We start from the raw sequence: 20758 nt of genomic DNA on the forward strand, positions 1-20758 counted from the left end.
GAGGGGGGGGGGGGGGGGCCATCAGTGTAACCATCCGTCATGTGTTGTGACTTGTGGTGCTTGTCTACTGTCCTTGGTTCGTGGCTCAAATGTTTCGCCTCTTTCCACAGATCCTGACTGACGGCCCGTAATTGCTACATGGAAGCCGGTCTGGCTTGGATATCTCCGAGCGCTACAAGTGGATAAAAAAGAGCCCATCTTTAAATCCATAAAAGGACACTCTACCCTATTTCGAGAGTCAATGAACAGCGTCTAAGCACCAGCGTTGGGAGGACAAGACCCGGACGAGTACCCCCTCTGCTCTCCCCCTCCCCTCCCCCCCCCCCCCCATCCACCCCCTCCCTTCATGTTAAGGGAGTAACAAGCGGAAGAAAAAGAAGAAGAGGAAAACGTGCCTTGGTTTGGGAGAGGGGGAGTGATCGAATCCAGGGAAGCCCAGTTTTCTGCATGTCGGCGTGATAAAGGTCACATGACCATGTGGACACTGGAGCGGACTGTGCGCTGCCTGGGAGCCGCTGCGCTGCTATTGGCCAGCCTGCTGCAGACCGCCATGTCCACGCAGGATGACGCCACGCCCAGGATCAGTTTCCACTACAGTAAGTCCAAAGTTACACCCGTTTTCTGTAAAACAGACATTGTCTATGTGTTATTATGTCTATTAGTAATTGCACGTCCAATAACTCTGAGCGTCACGTCAGGATGCCTGCATGTACTCGATGCACGTCCAGGGAAGCGAACCCCCTAGTCCCCAGTACATCAAGTAATAGTACATGGTTACTACAAGTAAGAATACATTTATAGTATAAGTACGCCATCACAAAAAGGGAGACTACTGCATGATTTTATACTGAAGGGTAAAATCAGACAAACACACCATGACATCATTTCAAGATTGATGGAGTGAATCTGGTTATTATATGGGGATGGATAAACCTATTGATTCATTCACATGCTATTCATCCAACAACAGGAAATTTAAACTTTATTTGAATTGAATTATCATATTTTAGTCTGACTGAATATTTGTTATGCGTTATTACGTGCAGATGCATTGGTAGAAACGATTTGGTGGGGGTTTCTGTGTGCTCTGATATAACTTGCGAGTAAAGTATGTATAATTATTCTAGTTTCCGGATCATTACATTCACAACACAGCCCTTGATATTGGATAGAACACACAGCTCCTTATAGCGTTGCACTTTTGCATGGATTTGAAAATGGCGAAGCAAATTGCATATAGCCTAGCGCTCCATGTGCTCATAATTCAAAACGCTGGGCACAAAGCGAACCGTATGAATGTGAATAATCCACTTGCTGTTCATGACAACAATTCGATTTATTAACCTCCATGTTCTTATGGTTGCAGTGTACCATTGCATGTCGTTTTGCAGGCTTGTGGTTTCAATGGAGTATTTTAGTTCAAGTTTTTGGTGTGGAATGGTGTCTGCTTTTAACCCACAGGACATCCATTTGTGTTGGAGGGACAAGATGACTCTCCCTGGCAAATTGAATTAAATCACACATTGAAATAAAATTAGAAAAGATTACATTATGCTTTTAGACAAGGTTACATTTTTGCAGTAAGTGGGTTAGCCATTGTCTATTTCAGTGTGTACCATTGTCCAGTAATGGTAATAAAGTCCTTACAGACGCGTAATTGCTTGTCAGAAAAATCAGATGATTGGATTCTATACCAATGTCTGCTCTCTTTCTCCAGGAGCAAATGAAAATAAGAACATGCAGCTCATGTATTTTGTTACACCCTGACCAAATCTGATTCAAAGCTTAACTGGATATTCCCTTTTAGTATTTGTATGGGTCTAACTAAGGTTTTAGTCTGTAATTAATTGACGCATTCTGAACATTGATAAATATTGACAAAACGCGCTGAATGGCGATGGCAGTTGTTAGCGGGAGAGATGGATCATCGATTAACGTCAGACTTCAATCTGTGACACCTCAACTTGTGAAATGTTTTCTCCAATGCGGTAGATGCCCAACAACCCACAAGCCTCTGCCTGCCTGAGCGACACCATCTATTCCTCACCGGTTGGTGTTTTTAGTCGTTAAATTGGCAGTGGTACGGTAGATGAATACCCACGTTGCTGCATCCTAAGTGGTGGCTCTTCCAGGGGGATTACAGAGGCGAAGGCAGGCCATGTGAGCCGTGACGGTCTTTGGCGTTGTCGCGGCCTGTCCCGACTTGTACTCCCACAAACTCCCCTTTTGAAATGAAGACTGGGAGGCCATTGTTTTTCCTCATCTCTCAACCGGCACAAGGAGTGCGGTGATTTTACTCGGCCGCACGATAACATTAATCACAGCCCGGGAACAGCCCTGCAAATCCTACTCTTTGTCTTGTCGTTTCAAAGGAAAGAATGAAGACACGCCAGTTTGCCACAAAGCAGTTTGTCAGAATGTTGTTGTGGGCTTGTCATTGCCTCGATTTCCTTTCCTTGCTATACAATATTGATCCATCACTCAAAAATAAATTGGTGTTTTTCTGTACTTGCATGGCCCGTTTCATGTAGAAACCTTTTACATGAGCGCCTGTCAATAACGCTGCCTTTCTCAACAATGTAATTATTGAACTAAATGTAGCGATTAGTCATTAGTCACTCATTGGCACTCATACACTACTCTGACATACATTCATACTCTACTACATATGACATACATACTCTTACTTTTGCATATACTTGTATATTACCTACATACTAGTACATATGTACTATAAAATACTATAGACACTACATACTCTATACTCTAAACTAAAATAATAAATTTTTTAGAGCCGTCCTGGAACATCAAGCTGTTTCAGTATTATATGTGAAGCTCTCAGAATCCGTATTAAAGCTCACCCCACACTACAAGAGAAATGTCCCGATATCCGGCCCGATTTGCCCCTTACGACAATCGGGGTGGCGTTCCCATGGCAGCCGAATCTGGACGAAAATCGGCCAAGATTATCCTGTCTGCCGTAGTGTTCTAAGATATAATCTCATCAACTCCAAGAGCACCTGATCGCAAAATCGGGGTTATCCAACATGGTAGATATTTTCGGAATGTTGAGTGAAGGGCAATTTCCACCAGAACCGTCACAGAAGCGGCACGGCAATAAAAACGTTCGCCGAAGACATTAGAAACCATTATAGTGAATGTAGGCCTTTCCACTGGATACGGCAGAGGCAGCGGCATGGCACCAAACCGTCACCAAACCGGCACTACTTTTTTTGAAAGTTGCCGGTTCGCAGCCGTGTCTCAGAACACAGCCATTCAGTTTGCACTTGCTCATGAATATTCATGAGCTCACATCGACCCCTATGCAATTCACTAACGGTAATATTATACAGTCTATCTATGGTATCAATAGCAAATCAGTGTCACCTTGCTAATGGTTGAATACTACAACAATAACAATGTAGGATTTGCTAACGGTAATATTATACAGTCTATCTATGGTATCAATAGCAAATCAGTGTCACCTTGCTAATGGTTGAATACTACAACAATAACAATGTAGGATTTGCTACAGACTCACAGACAGCATTACTTATTTTAATCTAAAAGCCTACCCGTTTTGATAACAGTCCAACACACTACGCTTCGAATTCACCCTACATGTTTTTCTAAATGTTGGTCATCAACGAGGTTGTAAAGTAGTAACTTCGGGCACATCTGTCAAAATAATATTTTTTTCTTCCGACGTGTTTATGATCTTGATTCATTAATTGCGCCGCGGCCGAACTGACGCAGATATTATCTGATATTATGTAAGCATAAGCACCGCGGAAACAACTGCTGTCATCCGACTCAAAAATCGCATAAGATTAAAAAATCTTGTAGTGTGGGGCAGCCTTTAGAGTCGCATCGTCTACCAGAAAAGAGAGAGGTGGGGTGCTGTGTTTTTTTCCACTGAAACTTTTTCCTTTCTTGTGGGATCTTTTTTTTTTTACTGAAAATCCCTTCAACCTTGCCCTATCTTTTCCTCTCTCCTTGTTTACATCCTAACTAGCATGCTAATCTGGCACGTGTCCCGAGAGAGAGAGGAGAGTGTGTTGTCGTGTCTGTCTGCTTTCCATTATTCCCCCTCGTGGGGAAAGAGGCCCCGACCCAAAGGCATCATGGGAGTTGGAGTGCCATGCTAATGAAACAGGCCATTCTGGAGCTCTTAAAGATAAATTTGAAAATGTGTAAATGTGTCAATTCTGGTAAGGGTAAAACAAAGACAAAGCTGTGATGTTTTGATCATTTTGCATGCTGGTGATTGGACAAATTAACCTATGTCTGGACTACAAGTTTGTGGTTTAGACATGTGTATTGAAGTGGAATAAGCAGTGATGGGGAGTAAAAAAACAAAAAAAATGGATCCATTAGAAACAAATGTAATTTTAACATTTGCCAATACAAAACACGTTTGGAAGAGCAAATCCATTCTCCCCAACGGAAAAACGACATTCCACATCCGATATATGAATTCAAGCATGTTTGTCCAGGGAAGTTTGGGATTTGAGTTACCACTATTGTGACCAGAACCAATAATTGTTCCACATATCTAAGAATCAAATATCGTATATATATTGATGGAGACTAGCTGGTCAACAAGCAAGATATATTATTCTTGGTTTTGAGTGGAGTTCTTTGCTTTTGTCTCTCTATACCTTGCACTGGTAAGGAGAGACAAAACAGTGCATGAAACTTTATTATTACACTTTTGTACACTCATGGATGAGGAAAGCTGCAATTAATGTTCCCAGTATTAAAACTAAAGCATTTTAATTAACCTCAGGTTGAGACTGTGTAGGCTTTGCGTGCACGCTCTAAACGCCCACCACTCAGCATGTCTGGTTCTTTCTCTCACGTGTGTGTATAAACCCAGGGACCTCACCAGCAGCTACAAAGAGTGGGGGGGGGGGCGGGCGTCGCAGAGTTGGTGAGTGGGGGGTGGGGGTGGTAGGGGATGTCGCCCCCGGATACCACTCATGTTTCATCAGTATTGGGGGGTGGGGGGGGGTTAGGAGGCCCCCCACGCTGATCCGTCATGACCACTGATGCAGAAAGACAATTGGCCAGTGATTTCAGAGAGCAGGGATGTGACTGACACGCGGCAGCACGCAGCCTGCTTACGGCAGAGGAATTGGCTTTAATAACAGAGCATGGCCTCCTCCACCTCTTCCTCCGACTGCCGGGTGGCTCCTCCTCCTCTTCCTCCTCCTCCGCACTCTCAGGAAGCCACAGACACACCGCCGTCTGCAAGCACTCTTCATCAAGAAACGGTTGATTGGACGAAATTGCCGAGCAGCCGAGAAACTGTTTTTGAGTCGCTGTGACACAGTGTGACACAGTAGAAATGCAAACAAAAATTAAAAAAAATTTAGGTTGATGCAACAATTCTGCCACTTGGCAGAATGAATCTGAAAGGTTTTTTTCTGTGTGTTACAAAGTACAGTGCAGAGTTGGCAGCTATGGCATAGGGTTTGCTAGACTCCCTGTGTTTGGCATTGAGTGCCAAACACATACACAGCCTTCTATTGCAGCGCCACAGCACAACAGCCTCAAAGTAATTATTTACAGTACTGAGGCCTGCGGCCCCTCTATAACCAATTCATAAATCTTTAGGGTGGGCCTTATTATTTAGCTTAAAGCTATCCACTTAGCTACACAGGATGACGCAGCACTTCAGCCCGCAGCTTCCCAACACCGCCTCGACAACACGCCACAGCTCTCTGAACTCTGCATGCTGCTTGGTTTATGGTGAATAATAATGACTAGCTGGGAGATATTTATGATAAGTGGCTTAAGTTGGGATTTAAATGATAAAGACCCCTATGCATTAGGTTTATTTATACTGCAATGCTCAACAGATGTGGCTAAGGAAATGGAAAGGCTCATCGACATATTGATTGATCATCCATTCCATCTACATTTAGAGTGTGTGTGTGTGTGTGTGTGTGTGTGTGTGTGTGTGTGTGTGTGTGTGTGTGTGTGTGTGTGTGTGTGTGTGTGTGTGTGTGTGTGTGTGTGTGTGTGTGTGTGTGTGTGTGTAACTGAGTCTATAGGTCTGTAGGTCAGATAAGAAGAACAGAGGTTTCCTGTTTGATGATTTGTGTGTTGTTCTTTTACTCTTAGCGACGGGCTCATGCGTTGTTTACTCGTTGACAAAACCCTTACTGTGAACACTTACTGTAAACACTTATATAGTGCCCTGTCTGTCTGGAACTAACAACAGAAAACTCCTTTTGTTCGACGAAGGGATCACCAATTGTAGTCCGCTCAGAGTTTTCTGTTGTTAGTTTCGTTGGTTTTGTTCCATGGACACAAACAGACATTTGCTTTTGTCCAGAGATGGAAGCACCCCTGCTGTGCCACAATGAACTCCTCTCTAGAGCTTTATCTTGACTTCCTTTAAACGCGGTCGCACAGACTGTCAAACTCGCGGCTTATCTTGCAGCAGAGTTTAAGCTTTTTGTGATTGGGTGTGGGTGTCTCACACACGCACACGCACACTCACCATGCAGACAGCAGGATTGGGCCATACATGTCGGTCATTATTCGCTACTGATTCTAAAGCTGATGGTTTGAAGGCGTATTTGCAGAGGGTTAGTATAACCTATGGAAAACAAATTTGTGGAAACAGCTGTTGTGGCAGATTTGAATCCTGTGCTGCTCATCAATAATTGCATGTGCATACTATGTGGGGTAATATGGACCTGTGTGTGTGTGTGTGTGTGTGTGTGTGTGTGTGTGTGTGTGTGTGTGTGTGTGTGTGTGTGTGTGTGTGTGTGTGTGTGTGTGTGTGTGTGTGTGTGTGTGTGTGTGAACTGCTCTTGCCTTTCCTGTACCCGTTCCATAATGATCCTAACAATAGGGTATATTGTTAAAGGTTATGCAAGTGTCTTCAGTAAGACCCTTCGAGCAACCATCGCCTCATTCTGCAACATGACCAGAGCATCTCAGGACTTGTGATCTCAGTGGCATAGCACAGTAATGCCGTGATGTGGTAGCAGTGGCTACGCTAAACGTAACTTAACCGTATGTCTCGTTGTTTTCATTATCATCCATACAAAAAAATAGTATGCGAGTCAATTACAGTGTCAAATATTCCAGTTTTTTCAGTGTCCTCAAATGTCCTTTTGGACTCGCTTTTGGCCCGCTGTCCATACTTTTAAAAACTGGGAGATAAGTGTGTGTTGTCATTGGAACGGGATGCCTGCAGTCAACCTCTCCTCCTAATCTGAGAGAGGGGAGATGGAGGCCCAGAAAACAAACATGACAAGCACAGACAAGTCGGTTATGAAGGTGGAGACATTTTACCACCCCTCAATTGTTCTCCCTTACTTACTCTCTCTCTGTCTCTTTGTATCTCTTGGTCTGACATTAAAGGACAGGTACTCTGGTGCTCAGTGTGGTGTTTGTGTCTGACCAGAGCCTGACACCCCAGAGCTGATAATTACAGCCCTGCTGGACCACTCACTATACTCTCCCTGCTCTAAGTGTGTGTGTGTGTGTGTGTGTGTGTGTGTGTGTGTGTGTGTGTGTGTGTGTGTGTGTGTGTGTGTGTGTGTGTGTGTGTGTGTGTGTGTGTGTGTGTGTGTGTGTTCATTCATCAATGACTATCATTTTATATATAAAAATACATATACAGGGGCTGTAGACCTGCTGTGGTTATCTGCCAGCTGCAGCTTCTCAAACAGTCCTGAGCCTCATGCAAACACCTCCTCTCTCCCTGCAAACAATAGCAATCAACACACACACAGCATGCATCAAGAAAGACACACACAAACATACACAGCTGCAGAGGTTAGGCTACAACATTTCTCTCACACACACACACACACACACACACACACACACACACACACACACACACACACACACACACACACACACACACACACACACACACACACACACACTAAGGTGTTATGGTCCATTCATAATGGCCCAGGGTGACAGATTCTCTTGGTTCAGCTGAGATGCTGCTGTCTGTCCATGCTGTGCATCCAGTCTCCTGCTATCCATCTGTCTCTCTCTCTCTGAGGCTTCTGAAAACAGAGCTTGCATGCATGAGATGGCTGAGATTAATGAGGTAGTCTGAAGCTGAATGAAGGAAAAACCCAAACCCCTGTTTCTATCTCCTCTCTTCTCTCATTCCAACAAAGTAAAGAAAGAAATACATCCACTAACACAACGTTGAACGTCAACCTATATTTTTTATGGTCCCAGAATGTCACCACAACATTTCCTGTTACCTGGCGTGAAGCCCCAGTTAGAGTTGTGTTCCAGATGTCCTTGGAGGTGGGGGCGGAGGGCGGGGTTGTGTGTAAGGGTGGGGGTGGTTGTGGGGTTCATTTATTTGACTACTCAACATCTGTAATTCATGGTCAGAGAACATGGAATAGCCTTCAGTTGTTTCCATGTACTCTATGATACTTACTATTGGAATGCTTTGGTCTGAAAGCCGAAAATCCTCCTAAAGACAAACCAAAATGAAGAGGAGCAGCCGTCACCCACTCGCTTGATCTGTTGGTCACCTGACCAACTGATGAGGAAGAAATGGTAGAAATGGTTGACTTTGCTGGTACAGACCAGCAAATTACTTTTCATAGCTCAATGACACCGTGACACTGAATTATCCGTCAGCGTACCCAAACCTTTCCCAAAGGGCTGGCTGACGTTATTGCAACCTTGACGTGACTCTTCTTGTGGAGAGATTTAGTATGAATGGAAATGGTCAAAACGTCAGCAGCCTTCAAGATGCGCGGGGAAGATGTGTGAGTGTAGATGGCATTGGACAGAGGCGCAAAGGTTTTTTGATGAACGTCTGCCCCTGTCGTACGAAGGATAAGCAGAGCTCAGCCTGAGCTGAATATCATTTGTTCCCCTCTCTTCTCCTCACCCCTCGTCACTCTCTCCCCTCTTCTTCACTGCTCCTCTCCCTCCATTCTTGCCATTTCCTTTCCCCTCTTCTCTTCCCTGTTCTCTCATTTCTCATTTCCTCTCCTTTCCTTTTAACTACTCCTCTTTTCTTCCCCTTTTCTCTTAACCTTACCTATCTTCTCTCCCCCCTTTTTTTTCTCTCCACCCTCCCTTCCGTGGCTGCACTTGGCTATAGGCTGGCCCCTCCCCCGGCAGCCCAGTGTCTTGTGACTGTTCTCGTGTTGCCTTAGTAAATCTGGGCCATGTTAATGGGTAATTCTTCTGCCACACAGCTCAACTACGACCTATCAATTCCACACACTGACCCCAGCCTGCCAGCCCTTGGCCTACTCCTCTGAACACACTCAAAGAGTTGGCCAATGTACCACCCCTGCACTTGGTGTGCAACTCCTGACTGCATCATCAATTCCTAGAGCAGTCTTACGCTGGTGATAACTCACTGCTGAATGAACATGTAGAAGAGACACACGCGTACACAAGCATACGCAGGTAGACACATCCTCTGTTACACGGCGTTCATATTCTGAATTTAGACTTTCATTTAGAGACGTCACTTTTTTAAAAGACATAAGAATGGCCTAGATCAAGATCTTTTAATCATCATTGTTTAGCAGAGATGAAGTGCCGCAGGAGTGACTTACTATTAAAGTATTTTTTAATTGCTATGGCTGCAGCAGGTGTGACCTCTTTTTTTTTCCACCGTCAGTTATTTATGTTTATTAGCTCTCCAAAATAGTTCAACCTTCATTTGATTCAAGGTCCTATCTTGTATGGTCAACATCCAGTTAATAAATGGGAATGAATATAAATATTATTCTAAATTATACCTTGGTCCATTTGTATGCCGCATTGTATTCAAATGTTGGCATTCAAATGTGGAATATACATGTAGGACCCTCACAATGATGTCAGTACTTTTTATGCTCTGAATGCTGCTAATCCAGTACAAATGAGTATAAATGGAAATTTTTAGAATATCCAAAAACAAATACCTTGTTGTGTGCTTAAATTCTTTAGCGGTTGACACTAAATGGTTTGCCCTATCGAATAGAAAGATCACTACAGTGGACAAGGAACTCTGATTACTGTGGGAAAAAAACACAAGTCTGTCAACCCACAGCATCAGCAGAAATAACAACCAACAGCTCCATGTATGTTTAAGGCAGGAGTAATCGTTTCCGTTTCCACACTCATTGTTTGGACAAGGACCTTACATATTCAATAGGGGTCAGAATTAGCCAAAACAAACTTGGCCCAACCTTACCGTTAACCAGTCCTGCCGACCATCGGATGTCATTTGAGAGGTAGCAGCAAGCAACACAAGACGTCAAGATGGCCATCTGAAATGGTGACGGGCCATATGGACGGTGCATCTGATGCGATGGAGAGGCTCGGTGCGAGGCGGCGGGAGGCGCCGCCAGTTGATTAAACAGGAGGCTGATGAATGAATGTGGAGCCGGGCTGTTAAATGGCTCGGCTGTCCTGTAATTGACGCTGCCTCCCAATGGATGCCCCGGCGTTCTAGAGAACGTCTGGCATAAGACACATACCACCGTTTACACAGCGTGCGCTGACTCTGGCGTTGAACACGACATTATTAGTATTTAACTCTCTGCTTTACATTTTGAGCAGAGGATACTTTAATACCTGCGGGATGACTGCGTGGATATGTCATCCAAAGTTTCCCAGCTGCTTCATCCGTCTCCCTGGATATCGTTCTCCGTAACCCTTCCCCTAATGAACTCACACTGATCTCCGACTAAAGGTCTCACAAGGTTCTGTGCTTGACTGCTTCTTTTATTCTATTGTTCGTACGGTGGTCCCTGTGATATATGTGTCAGGGCTTTAAAAGGCTGAGGGGAGGCAGGGTTTTCCTCTGAGGTTGCCGTGAATGGCTCGGACCCAGGGGAGCAGTGGCACCGGGACTATGACGGGGCTCCCTGCTGGGAGACGAGATGGCGCTGTTTTTGCGTGCCAAGTGCCCGATCCACCGGGACAAAGAGGAGCTGTCTATATGAGCTTCATTACAGAACGACACTCTCTTTTGTTCTGCATTCACTTCTCATCAGGAAATTGAAAATGATTCATGAGATAGCAAGACGTGCGAATAAGAAGGCAACTTGTTTTGCTTTTGAAGGACCCCTCGAGTATCAATGACGACGAGAAGACTGTTAATTAAAAAGACTCTTCCCCCCCCCCTTCCTCCCTCTTGGATGATATTTCTGTTTTTGTGTCCATTTTCTCCAGTGATTCCAGATGCCATACTGAAACTGAAAGAGCTCTGTTGATGTGGAAAGGGTCTGGTGATTAGATGTTGGACAAGATGTGTCTCCGACAGCTGGGTTTGGTCTCGCAGAGCATGGAGATAGCCGTCTGCCAAAGTGCCTTGAGTTTTTAGAGGGACAGTTTGTTTGAGAGCATGTTGGATCGTTTAACTGTTGGATAGTAAACATTTATTGCAGTTTACTGTGGCTATTTGGGATGCGATCCAATTCACTACCTGGGGTGCCAACGAGTGCCAACAATTTATTTGGGGGTTAAGGTCAGGGCCGAATGCACGTTGCTGACTTCATGCAGCAGCAGAGCTTTAAATTGTTTTTATAGGCACAAATATTAATGTTTACAAGCTACGATATGAGCCAGGAGTCGTATTTAGTCAAGCAAATGGAGTCCATGCCCCAAGTGGTTCTCAAGAGTGTGCTGGAAGTTTGGAAGAGTAGTCGTTAGGTAAACATTTACAGAGATATCATGACACGCAGCGAGCATGGACTCTATGGTAATCTCTAGCTTTACAAATATTTGGTTGCATATATACTGTGTATTATGTCTTCTTTATCCCTTGAATATGCAGACACCTCAATGACATATGAGAGGGGTTACTTTTATCTGCAGTTTGATAGCAAAGCAAGCCATGGAGTTGATCATTGTTGTTTTTCTGGATGAAGCAAGCTTGATTAACCTTTATCAAAAGATTGTCCTTATTGTTTTCATTTGTGTTTTTCCTTCTTTTCCTTTCTTGTCTTGCATTTAGCAAGATTCAGATTGCTGTGATATGAGATTTCAATTAGTTGACTTTCTGCAAGGAAAACTGTCATGGACATCAGGCAATTAATCAGCATTACAAACAAATGCCATGTCCTTATTATTATTATCCTCATTATTGTCCTTATTATCCTTATTATTAAGATTTATGATAGACTTTGCCTAAACATTTTAGGATTCATTATTTATTCCTATAATAAGACTCATAGGAAAAAGGAAGGAAAGGAAAGGAAAGGAAAGCAAAGGAAGACTCATCTAAATGTGAGAAGGGTTTCTATATCCACAATGATGAATGGTTTGATAATGTCAAGGTCTACTAGGACGTTGCAGCATGGCAACGTTCAATAAAAACATGGTACCCTAAGATCTATAAATTGTGAATGCATTTACATATTTAATGAATACAATTGAAATATGGCTCCCTAGCTAGTGTGTAATGAAAGGATTAAGCCACAAACCTAATCAACTCATTCAAGAAACAACACGATAACATTAGAATTTCAAAGACGGATACATTTTTGTTAGACATTCAAGGCCATTTGAATGTTTTTCCTCTCCCTCTCATGTAAAATGAATGAACCCCAGCCCTTAAACTTTGCAATATATATTTTTAAGGGTGACCGATGTCTCCTCTCATGTGGATCATCAGTCTCACAGGATGTGACATGTGGAGTCCAACCCTGTCTACTCCAGCTCTCCGGTCATATTTGGTGCAAGTTGACATAATCTGAAACCCTGTGTTTTCTTTTTTTCCTCCCTATTGCCAGATGCGAAGGAGCGATCGGCCAAGAGATTCTCTGCGGATGGCGTCTCTAACTACACCTCTCTGCTGCTCAGCCAGGAGGACGACATGCTCTATGTCGGAGCCAGGGAATCTCTGTTTGCCCTCAGCCTCTCCGATATCAGCAAGACCAAACTGCAGAAGAACGTACGTAGTGACAAGAAATGCCTAAATCCGTAGCGTTATAGAAGCAGTGTTGGCAGGATTGAACTGGTTGTATTTACTGTGTTAATGTGTGCATCATAACAAAAATACAAGTTATTTTTTTAACATAGAACATATTGACTAAAAGCCGGCTGCTTTGGAGACATATTTGCCTCCTTGTGGTCATTCATGATTTAACCCTTCTTTAAATTCTCAGATGACATGGGGCACTCCAGTCGGGAAAAGGGAGGAATGCAGCTTTAAGGGGAAGAACCTTGAGGTAAGAGGCGCCAATATATCGGTATTTCTTGACGCTCCAGTGACCGAGCTTAAGGATGTGAACATATTGTAGACAGAGCTGTCACCCAGCTACAACAGGATTTACTCATAGGGTCACAAATGGACTTTTAGTTTGTAACAGTGCATTGCTTTTCTCAATTGTTGTCAAACCAGCGGCCAAATCCCTTGAGACTAAGCTTGGTTATCGATGGCATTGTATTGCACTCCCTGTGTACCTTAGTGCCTGTATAGAAGCAAGATTACGCGGCCATTGTGCTATGCTTTGATATGTTCTCAACAGGGTTTTGGTTCCGTCATGTCTTTGCAACATATTAATTCTCGTGAACTCCTGTTCTCTCCTACCCAGACCGATTGCTTCAATTACATCAAGATTCTGCTGCGACTGAACAGCACACACCTCTATGTGTGTGGAACCTACGCCTTCAGTCCCATCTGTGCCTACATAGTAAGCAATGGTTTCCCTATCACCAGCACCAGCCCCGTGATCTACTGCGCTCTCAATCTTCTTTTCGGAAATGTCTTGTCTTTTATTTGTGTTATTAAGGAAAATAAACTTATTCTTTCCAATGTGGTAGTAGAGGAGCCATGTTGTTTGCCCGTGAATGAGGCCATCGTGCTGAGTTAGTGAAGTATGACAGGGCAGCAGGAGGTAGGATGTGGGTTGACAAGCTGTGTGGTGGCCCCCTGGGACAGGGCAGCATGGAGACCCAGGGAGTCCTCGTCTGCTGCTCTACAGAATAGGTAAACCAGGGGGTGATTATAGTCAGTAGCCAAACAGGACATTGATTTCTGTAGTAGAGAGAATAGGGAGAGTAAAAGAGTTATATAAAAGAGTAGCAAAATTGATTCAAAACGTTTTCGTCACTTCTGAATCACGCCACTGGATGAAGGGTCCTTATCTTGGATTCCTGGCGCTCCTTTGGTAGTTAGTGTTTTATTCTGCATGTTGCAACGTTGACAGACTCTGTGGCTGTCCTTCCAAATCAGCTCTTTTTCCAAAAAACCATGGTGGCAAATAATCGAATAAGAAAAAAGCGTGCTAAGAATAATGCAATATAAAATCAGTTTTCATAAATATAAATTGTATTTGATTCATATACTGGATTTTCTATTGACCATGAGAGAGAGAGAGAGAGAGAGAGAGAGAGAGAGAGAGAGAGAGAGAGAGAGAGAGAGAGAGAGAGAGAGAGAGAGAGAGAGAGAGAGAGAGAGAGAGAGAGAGAGAGAGAGAGAGAGAGAGAGAGAGAGAGAGAGAGACTGTGATCATGTAATTATTGAATGTAGCTGCTCGTTCAAAGAACATGGCTTCCAATGGACCAAGGATTGCAGAGCTTCTGGTCAACCACTGTAGTTCTATTGAGCCTGGAGGTTAATTGGATCGGGCTTAAGGGAGATGTTTTTCCCCCCATAGAACACATCCACGTTCTCCCTGGAGAGAGACGACTCGGGCGAGGTTCTGATGGAGGACGGACGCAGCCGCTGCCCCTTCAACCCAGAATACAAATCCACCGCCATCATAGTGGGTGAGTACTCCGCACCAACCAGCACCCTCTACTGTCACGTTAAGGTCGCACCAGCAGCTGTCTTCTTTCCAGGGAACAGGCCACTGGCTGAAACCCAAACGGCTGGTTTCGGTCCTAGAAGCTGCTTGGTCAGTGACTACACAGCTAGACGTCATTCACCTGTTTTTAAGTGTTGGCTGTCCGTTTTGCCTTAATCTGGATTCGTACTTTCTACGTCCGCTTCTCCGTAAGGGAAACCGCTTGTTCGGTTGTGACGTAAAAGTTTTCATTCGCTCAGGTCCGCTAGGCCCACGCAGACCCCCGTGCGGACCACCGTACGCAGTCCAACGTGTGTTAACCACGCAGACTGTTTGCATCGCAGACAGATTTCCACACATAGACAGTGCTCCGGTTGTGCATGCTCTGGATAACAAAATGGATGCATGAGGTTGTGGAGGTGATCCACTGTTACCCACACCATATAATTTTTCCATTAAACATTATAGAGACAGCCAAATGGCGAGAAATCACCCAACGCCGCTTGAATTTTATGTAGCTTGGCAAACAACGTTATGGTGCATTATCGCCGCCAACTGGCATGAAGTTCGGATCGGAAAGCATGCATAGGTGGAGCGCCAGACCGGCACGGACGCTCAATTTTAGAATAAATGGAACCGTGTGGGCCACTGCGTGACCAGTACACAATCACGGCTGTGTGCTGGTCTGGATGCGGAACGCAGAAAGCATGTCTGAGGCTTTAGTTCCTTTTGTGCGTTTGAAATAAAATCGCAAGTACTGTAGTGAAGGATTTGCTACACTGTCTACACACTAGAACATCCCCCAGCACCAAGGGGACTAAGAGAGACCAAGACTGTCGTCAAAAGCCATATAGTTCCAGCCATGTATTCGAATGATCGCAATACATATTTCGACAATGGGGCAACACTTTTTTTCATAAAAACTGACTGATATTAATTAATTATTAACTGACAGACCTCATCTCCTTTTCATCTCCTCAAGAAAGAAAAAAAAAAAATACCCAAAAAATTGGATTAGTGATCGATCTAGTGGTAGGATCTGAAACCCAACTAGATAATGTGGTTTGGTTTATTCACAAAAATAATACATGATTTCAGCCACAGACTGGCTCAACATTGTGTTTTCTTCATGGCTCCCCTCAGATGGAGAACTCTATGCAGGTACGGTGAGCAACTTCCAGGGGAACGAGCCCGTCATCTACAAGAGCCTGGGGCACGGCACGGCCTTGAAGACGGAGAACTCCTTAAACTGGCTGCAAGGTGAAATCTATTTGGCCTTCATAGATGGCCAACTGTTTCTATGTTTTATGATATCTTGGCTCCCTCTCCCCCGACGGACAAGATGAGATCGGAATCACAGTGGTCATTAGTAAGCCGCAGACTCTTAATGTATGCAAGGTTGAAGAGCAAAGACGAGCTCCCCGCTAGATTGCGCGGGCTGGCCGTCATCAGTCACGGTACATCAAAACAGCCCGTGAGGATGGTACTGGTTTAGCCTGAGCCAACTGCACTTTCCTTACAATTAGGCTCCTCTTTTGTCTTTTGATGTCGAGGTAATTCATGCGTGCTTCTGTCACTGAAGCATCAGAACTCCATTATATGCAGGATGTCTGCAGTAATGCTTCCCCCGACTTTGTAGTTAGTTTAGTTTGTCCTCTTGGTAAACACACCGTCATACGTTACCTCTTAGTCACCCTGCCTGGGATTCGGGAGGGGGGGGCATTTCCAGTCACAGCTCTTTCTTGAGAACAAAAAAAGCCAAAGCAACAAAAGACATTTGTCACGCCTTTATTGGTTTCTTTTTCGTTTGGTTTCGCCAGATCCGGTGTTCGTGGGCTCGGCGTACATCGAAGAGAGTCAGCCCACGGGCAACCCAGTGGGTGACGACGACAAGATCTACTTCTTCTTCAGCGAGGCGGGGAAGGAATTTGACTTCTTCGACAACACCATTGTGTCGCGCATCGCTCGCGTGTGTAAGGTGAGACACGCAAAGGCGCCGTCCGTCAGCGTGCGGTCAAACTCGGCTTAAAGGGATTACACGGGAGCTCCGTCGTGTAGCCGTTGTGTAGACATGCAGCGCCTGTGGGAATAGGCCAGGTCTCTGCATACACCTTGTTTGTTTTTTTTGTAATGTTTTGTTTACCTTGTGAGTTTTTTGCCTTTATTTTCTGTGTGTGTGGGAGTAGATGGAAAACATTTTCATATTTTCTTTACTGGAATCCACCTCCGCTGCTCACCATATCTCCCACCCTCTCTCCCGCCTGCCTCCCTCTCTCTCGCCCTTCCTCTCTCGCCCTCCCTCCCTCCTTCGATCCCCTCCCTCCATCCTTCTCATCCTCCTTCTATCCCCTCCCTCCTCTCATCCCTTCCTTCTCTTCTGCGATGTCATCTCCGCCTCTCCTTCCGTCTCCCTGCCGATGTCAGCCGCACTCGTCCATCCCTCCAGCTCTCTCTCTGTCTCGGTCTCCCTCCCTCTCTCTCGCTCCCTGCCCCGCTCGCTCTCCGTATTTTTCTTCCAGCTCTTTGAGCTTTGCAGCCGGTATTAGTATTCAAGGGGGCTTCACGCCGCAATATGAAATGCTTTTTCCCCTCTACTCTACTACAGTATTACTGCCTTTTGTTGCCAGAGACGAACCAAGGAAAACCCCAGCACACACACACACACACACACACAAAACTGAAACTCCAAACATTTCCAAACTGTGTTGGTTCACTTCATCCCTCCGCATCCACAAAGCGTTTATTGAGGTAACTCAACCCACGATAATCTGAATCAAAAGAAACATTTCTCCCTTGCGTCGGATCGATTAAACCGGCCATCCAAGCCTGCTCTGCGCGGCGTTCTTCAGACGCGGCAGTGCGTAACGGCGTGTTGGTGGAAGCGGTAATGGGGGTAATCGCCAGGGGGACAGCGTGTAATCTCAAGTGACAGCCTAATGACTTGAATCCCTCCGCTCGGCTTTTCTACACTCACCGCCACCATCGCCGCCGCGACACCTTCACCAGCCCAGCGAGCAGCCACTCCTGGAGTCTATATGTGGAAATCATTGACAGAGCAGCCCCCCCACCCCCCAGCCCCCCCACCCACCACCCCCCAGCACCCCCACCCCCCCCCCCCCCACACACACCTCCCTCAGTCGATGCCACCCGCTGTGTTGAACTGTGCAGTAGAAAAATGAGAATTGCTTTCTCCGCTCTATAGAAATCCTTTATTTCACTGGAATTCACTCCTCCTCCTCCTCCTCCTCCTCCTCCTCCTCCTCCTCCTCCACCTTCTTCTTCTCCTCCTACTCAGCTCAGGTCCTTTCAGTCGCCATTCAAAGACGGTATGGTTGCAGTCGCAGGTGGTGATTTCTCTGCTGTGCTGCGGACAGGCTGTCGATTTTAAACCACATGCTTTTGGTTTTTTGATTTACAAAATAATTTATCTAATGAAAGAAAATTTGTTTTGTAATGTTATTTCAGGAGATGATTTGTTGTTGGGATAATATTATATAAGAAATAATCATAGGCTGTACTAATTCTAGCCCTTCTTCTTAATTTGGTGATTCATCAAAGCAATTCAAAAGGATCCTAAACGCTGCATCGATGTAATTTCAGGCCAATTCAGCAGGGCTGTTACAGCGTGTTCCTTCCTACAGTGTGCTCATCTCGCACACAATTAAACGTAGGTCAGCATAAGGATCAGAGAGGAGGTCATGGCCCCGTTTACTCCTTCTGCAAAGTTACCGCTGCACATGTAGACCTACTGGGTTTAAGTTTGCCCCAATGTTTAAAGGCCTCTCTTTGACGGGTTCAGTGTGCTTGGGTCAGAAACGGAGGAAGGAAATCAGTTGAGTAAAGCAGAAACCTCGAAACAGGTAGAGAGGGCACATCGCGTTATATATATAAATCAAATAAGGCTAAGTTTAGTCTTCTCCTGTCCTAGACGGTTGTTTTGATCACGTTTGCCAGGTCGGCTACTTTAAACACCAGTTGTTTTCGTCTCCTCCTGTCTCTCACTCAACCAGGCTCCCAGGTCTCCTTTTGTTTATTCAGGTGTGTGCGTGGAGGGGCCCGGGGATAGAGGCAGCTCTTGAGCAAAATGTGGCCTCACTGTTTTTCTGCCTTTTTTTTCTGTTAGGCTACTCAGCATAAGCCGACGGCACAGCAGAAATATCTAAAGCTGAGGAGTCTGAAACGTAAACAGACAATGCAGTACATTAGCCTAGGGTATAGTGCAGTAGATTAGCCTACAGGACAGTAGCTTATTGTACAGTGCAGTACACTGCAACTGCCCACAGTGAAGGACATTATCTTACGGTGAATTCCCCCAGTGCATTAGAACATTGAAACGGGGCATGCTTTGTTACAGAACCACATGGGGAATGGTCCTTGAGGTTTCAAACGAGTGTGCACGTGTAGCACGCTAGCTGCTCGCATGGCAGCAATAGCTAGGGACGGCTGAGGGGGGCAAGAATGCAGAGTCCTCGTTATGTGGAGCGCCGTCTGCGGCAGGCGGCTAATTGGCTCTCAGGCCTTGCATTAGTCCCACGTGGCTTTGCCCCGCTGCGGTGAACCATGCCTGCTACTTTCCCCAATGTCGTCCAAGAAGGAGGAAGTCTGCGTGGGGATGGCTTTTACATTTGATTATCTCCTCAAGGCGCAAGTCTTCGTGCGGGTTTTGTCTGACGTTGGGAGTAGCCCTGAGCGTCTGTGGTTAGGAGCTGAGGTGTGTCTACGTGAACCAGCCAAACCATCTTAGGGCGGGGCCGGAGACTATTGTTGCAGTTCTTCACACTCCTTTCCCGCTAGCTGGCAGTTTTCACCCTAGGAGGAGTACCTTTTGCTGTTTTTGTTTACCAGATCTATTCTAATGGCGAGTCATCAGAAATGCATCACGTGATAACCGTCTTTTTTGAAGCCACTTTTGCACACAGCTTGAAGTGACTTACAGCTGCAATTATTAGATAATTGTTACGTGTCAGGGGAAAAAAGGGCTATTGCATGCTAATGCATTGTTTCGTGGGGAGGGGGATGAGGGGCATTTCTTCCATAGTCAGTATTAAAGTGGTGATCTAGTAGCTGGGATGGCCTTAGGGCACTAGACTGCTAATTAAAATCCATGGGAAGTAGTTGGATTGATTCGTTGATGCCATTTCTCCAAAGCTGAATGATGGTAATGGCCACACTTTACGAACTGCCACAAACCCTTTACTCTTATGTTTTGAGCAGGAAGCAAGGCACACGTTGACTCAATTACCATCAAATCAAAGACCTTTGTGCTTGGACGATTCATGTTTAAACGTGCTGATATGTGTACAGTGAATGAAAGCCATTAGTCAAAATGTGTACTTTGACATTTTGACTTGACTTTTGACAACGTCATGAAATGCACACACACAAATGGAAAATGAGAAAGAGGCTCACGTTTAACGCTTTGACACAAGTTTTCCCCTGAAGGAAACCAGTAATGATTGATGCTATTCAGATTAGATATTAGAAGTGTCTGCATTCCCAACGCTTTTAGATAAGAATGGGCTTCCAAAATGAATTAAAACTGTCTGAACGCTAGCTGGATAGGGGAACTGAATGCCAAATTCCTCATTATGTTCCTCCCACCCAGCTAGTGTTTAGAACCAAGACGGCTGCTAGGTGAATATGGTCCATGGTGCTTCATGGAGAAGATATTTTGCACGTTGTTAGCAGGGAGGTCACAAAGGCCAGTGGTGGTTAACAAGCTGGTGTTTGCTGTGCGCACGTAACGCTTGACAACATGAGCTTGTGTCGGTGTCTGTCTTGTGGAGAAGCGCAGGGCAGAGTTTGAAACGGCTAGTAATGGCTAATCTCACTCATACCTGCTGGCTAAATAGAGGCCCTTCAACCTCACTCTCAGCTCTCATTTGAACTCAGTGCACCATGTGGTACGACAAATATATGCTCAATCTATTTATATCCTATACCAGTTATTCTAGCAACTTGTATCTATTTTTTCGTGTGTGTGTGTGTGTGTGTGTGTGTGTGTGGGTGTG

At 45.0% G+C, this 20758-nt stretch overlaps 1 protein-coding gene across 2 annotated transcripts in view; it reads left to right on the forward strand.

Annotated features, from left to right (window-relative positions):
- The first annotated feature begins 296 nt into the window (after positions 1–296).
- Positions 297–20758, forward strand: part of LOC311356814 (semaphorin-4B-like) — a 31605-nt gene continuing 11143 nt past the window's right edge. Inside the window, exons 1-7 of one of the 2 annotated variants that reach the window (XM_084476676.1) lie at positions 297–596; positions 12750–12910; positions 13125–13187; positions 13554–13652; positions 14619–14730; positions 15891–16007; positions 16568–16725. In XM_084476676.1, coding sequence (XP_084332802.1) covers positions 470–596; positions 12750–12910; positions 13125–13187; positions 13554–13652; positions 14619–14730; positions 15891–16007; positions 16568–16725 — 837 coding nt within the window. In that variant the 5' untranslated portion in view covers positions 297–469. Of the gene's footprint in view, positions 597–12749; positions 12911–13124; positions 13188–13553; positions 13653–13861; positions 13949–14618; positions 14731–15890; positions 16008–16567; positions 16726–20758 lie in introns of those variants that run through there. The other variant, XM_084476677.1, reaches the window with a different exon arrangement.

The sequence above is a fragment of the Micromesistius poutassou genome (genome assembly GCF_964030765.1).
Source record: "Micromesistius poutassou genome assembly, chromosome: 12".
In the NCBI taxonomy this organism is placed as follows: Eukaryota; Metazoa; Chordata; class Actinopteri; order Gadiformes; family Gadidae; genus Micromesistius; species Micromesistius poutassou.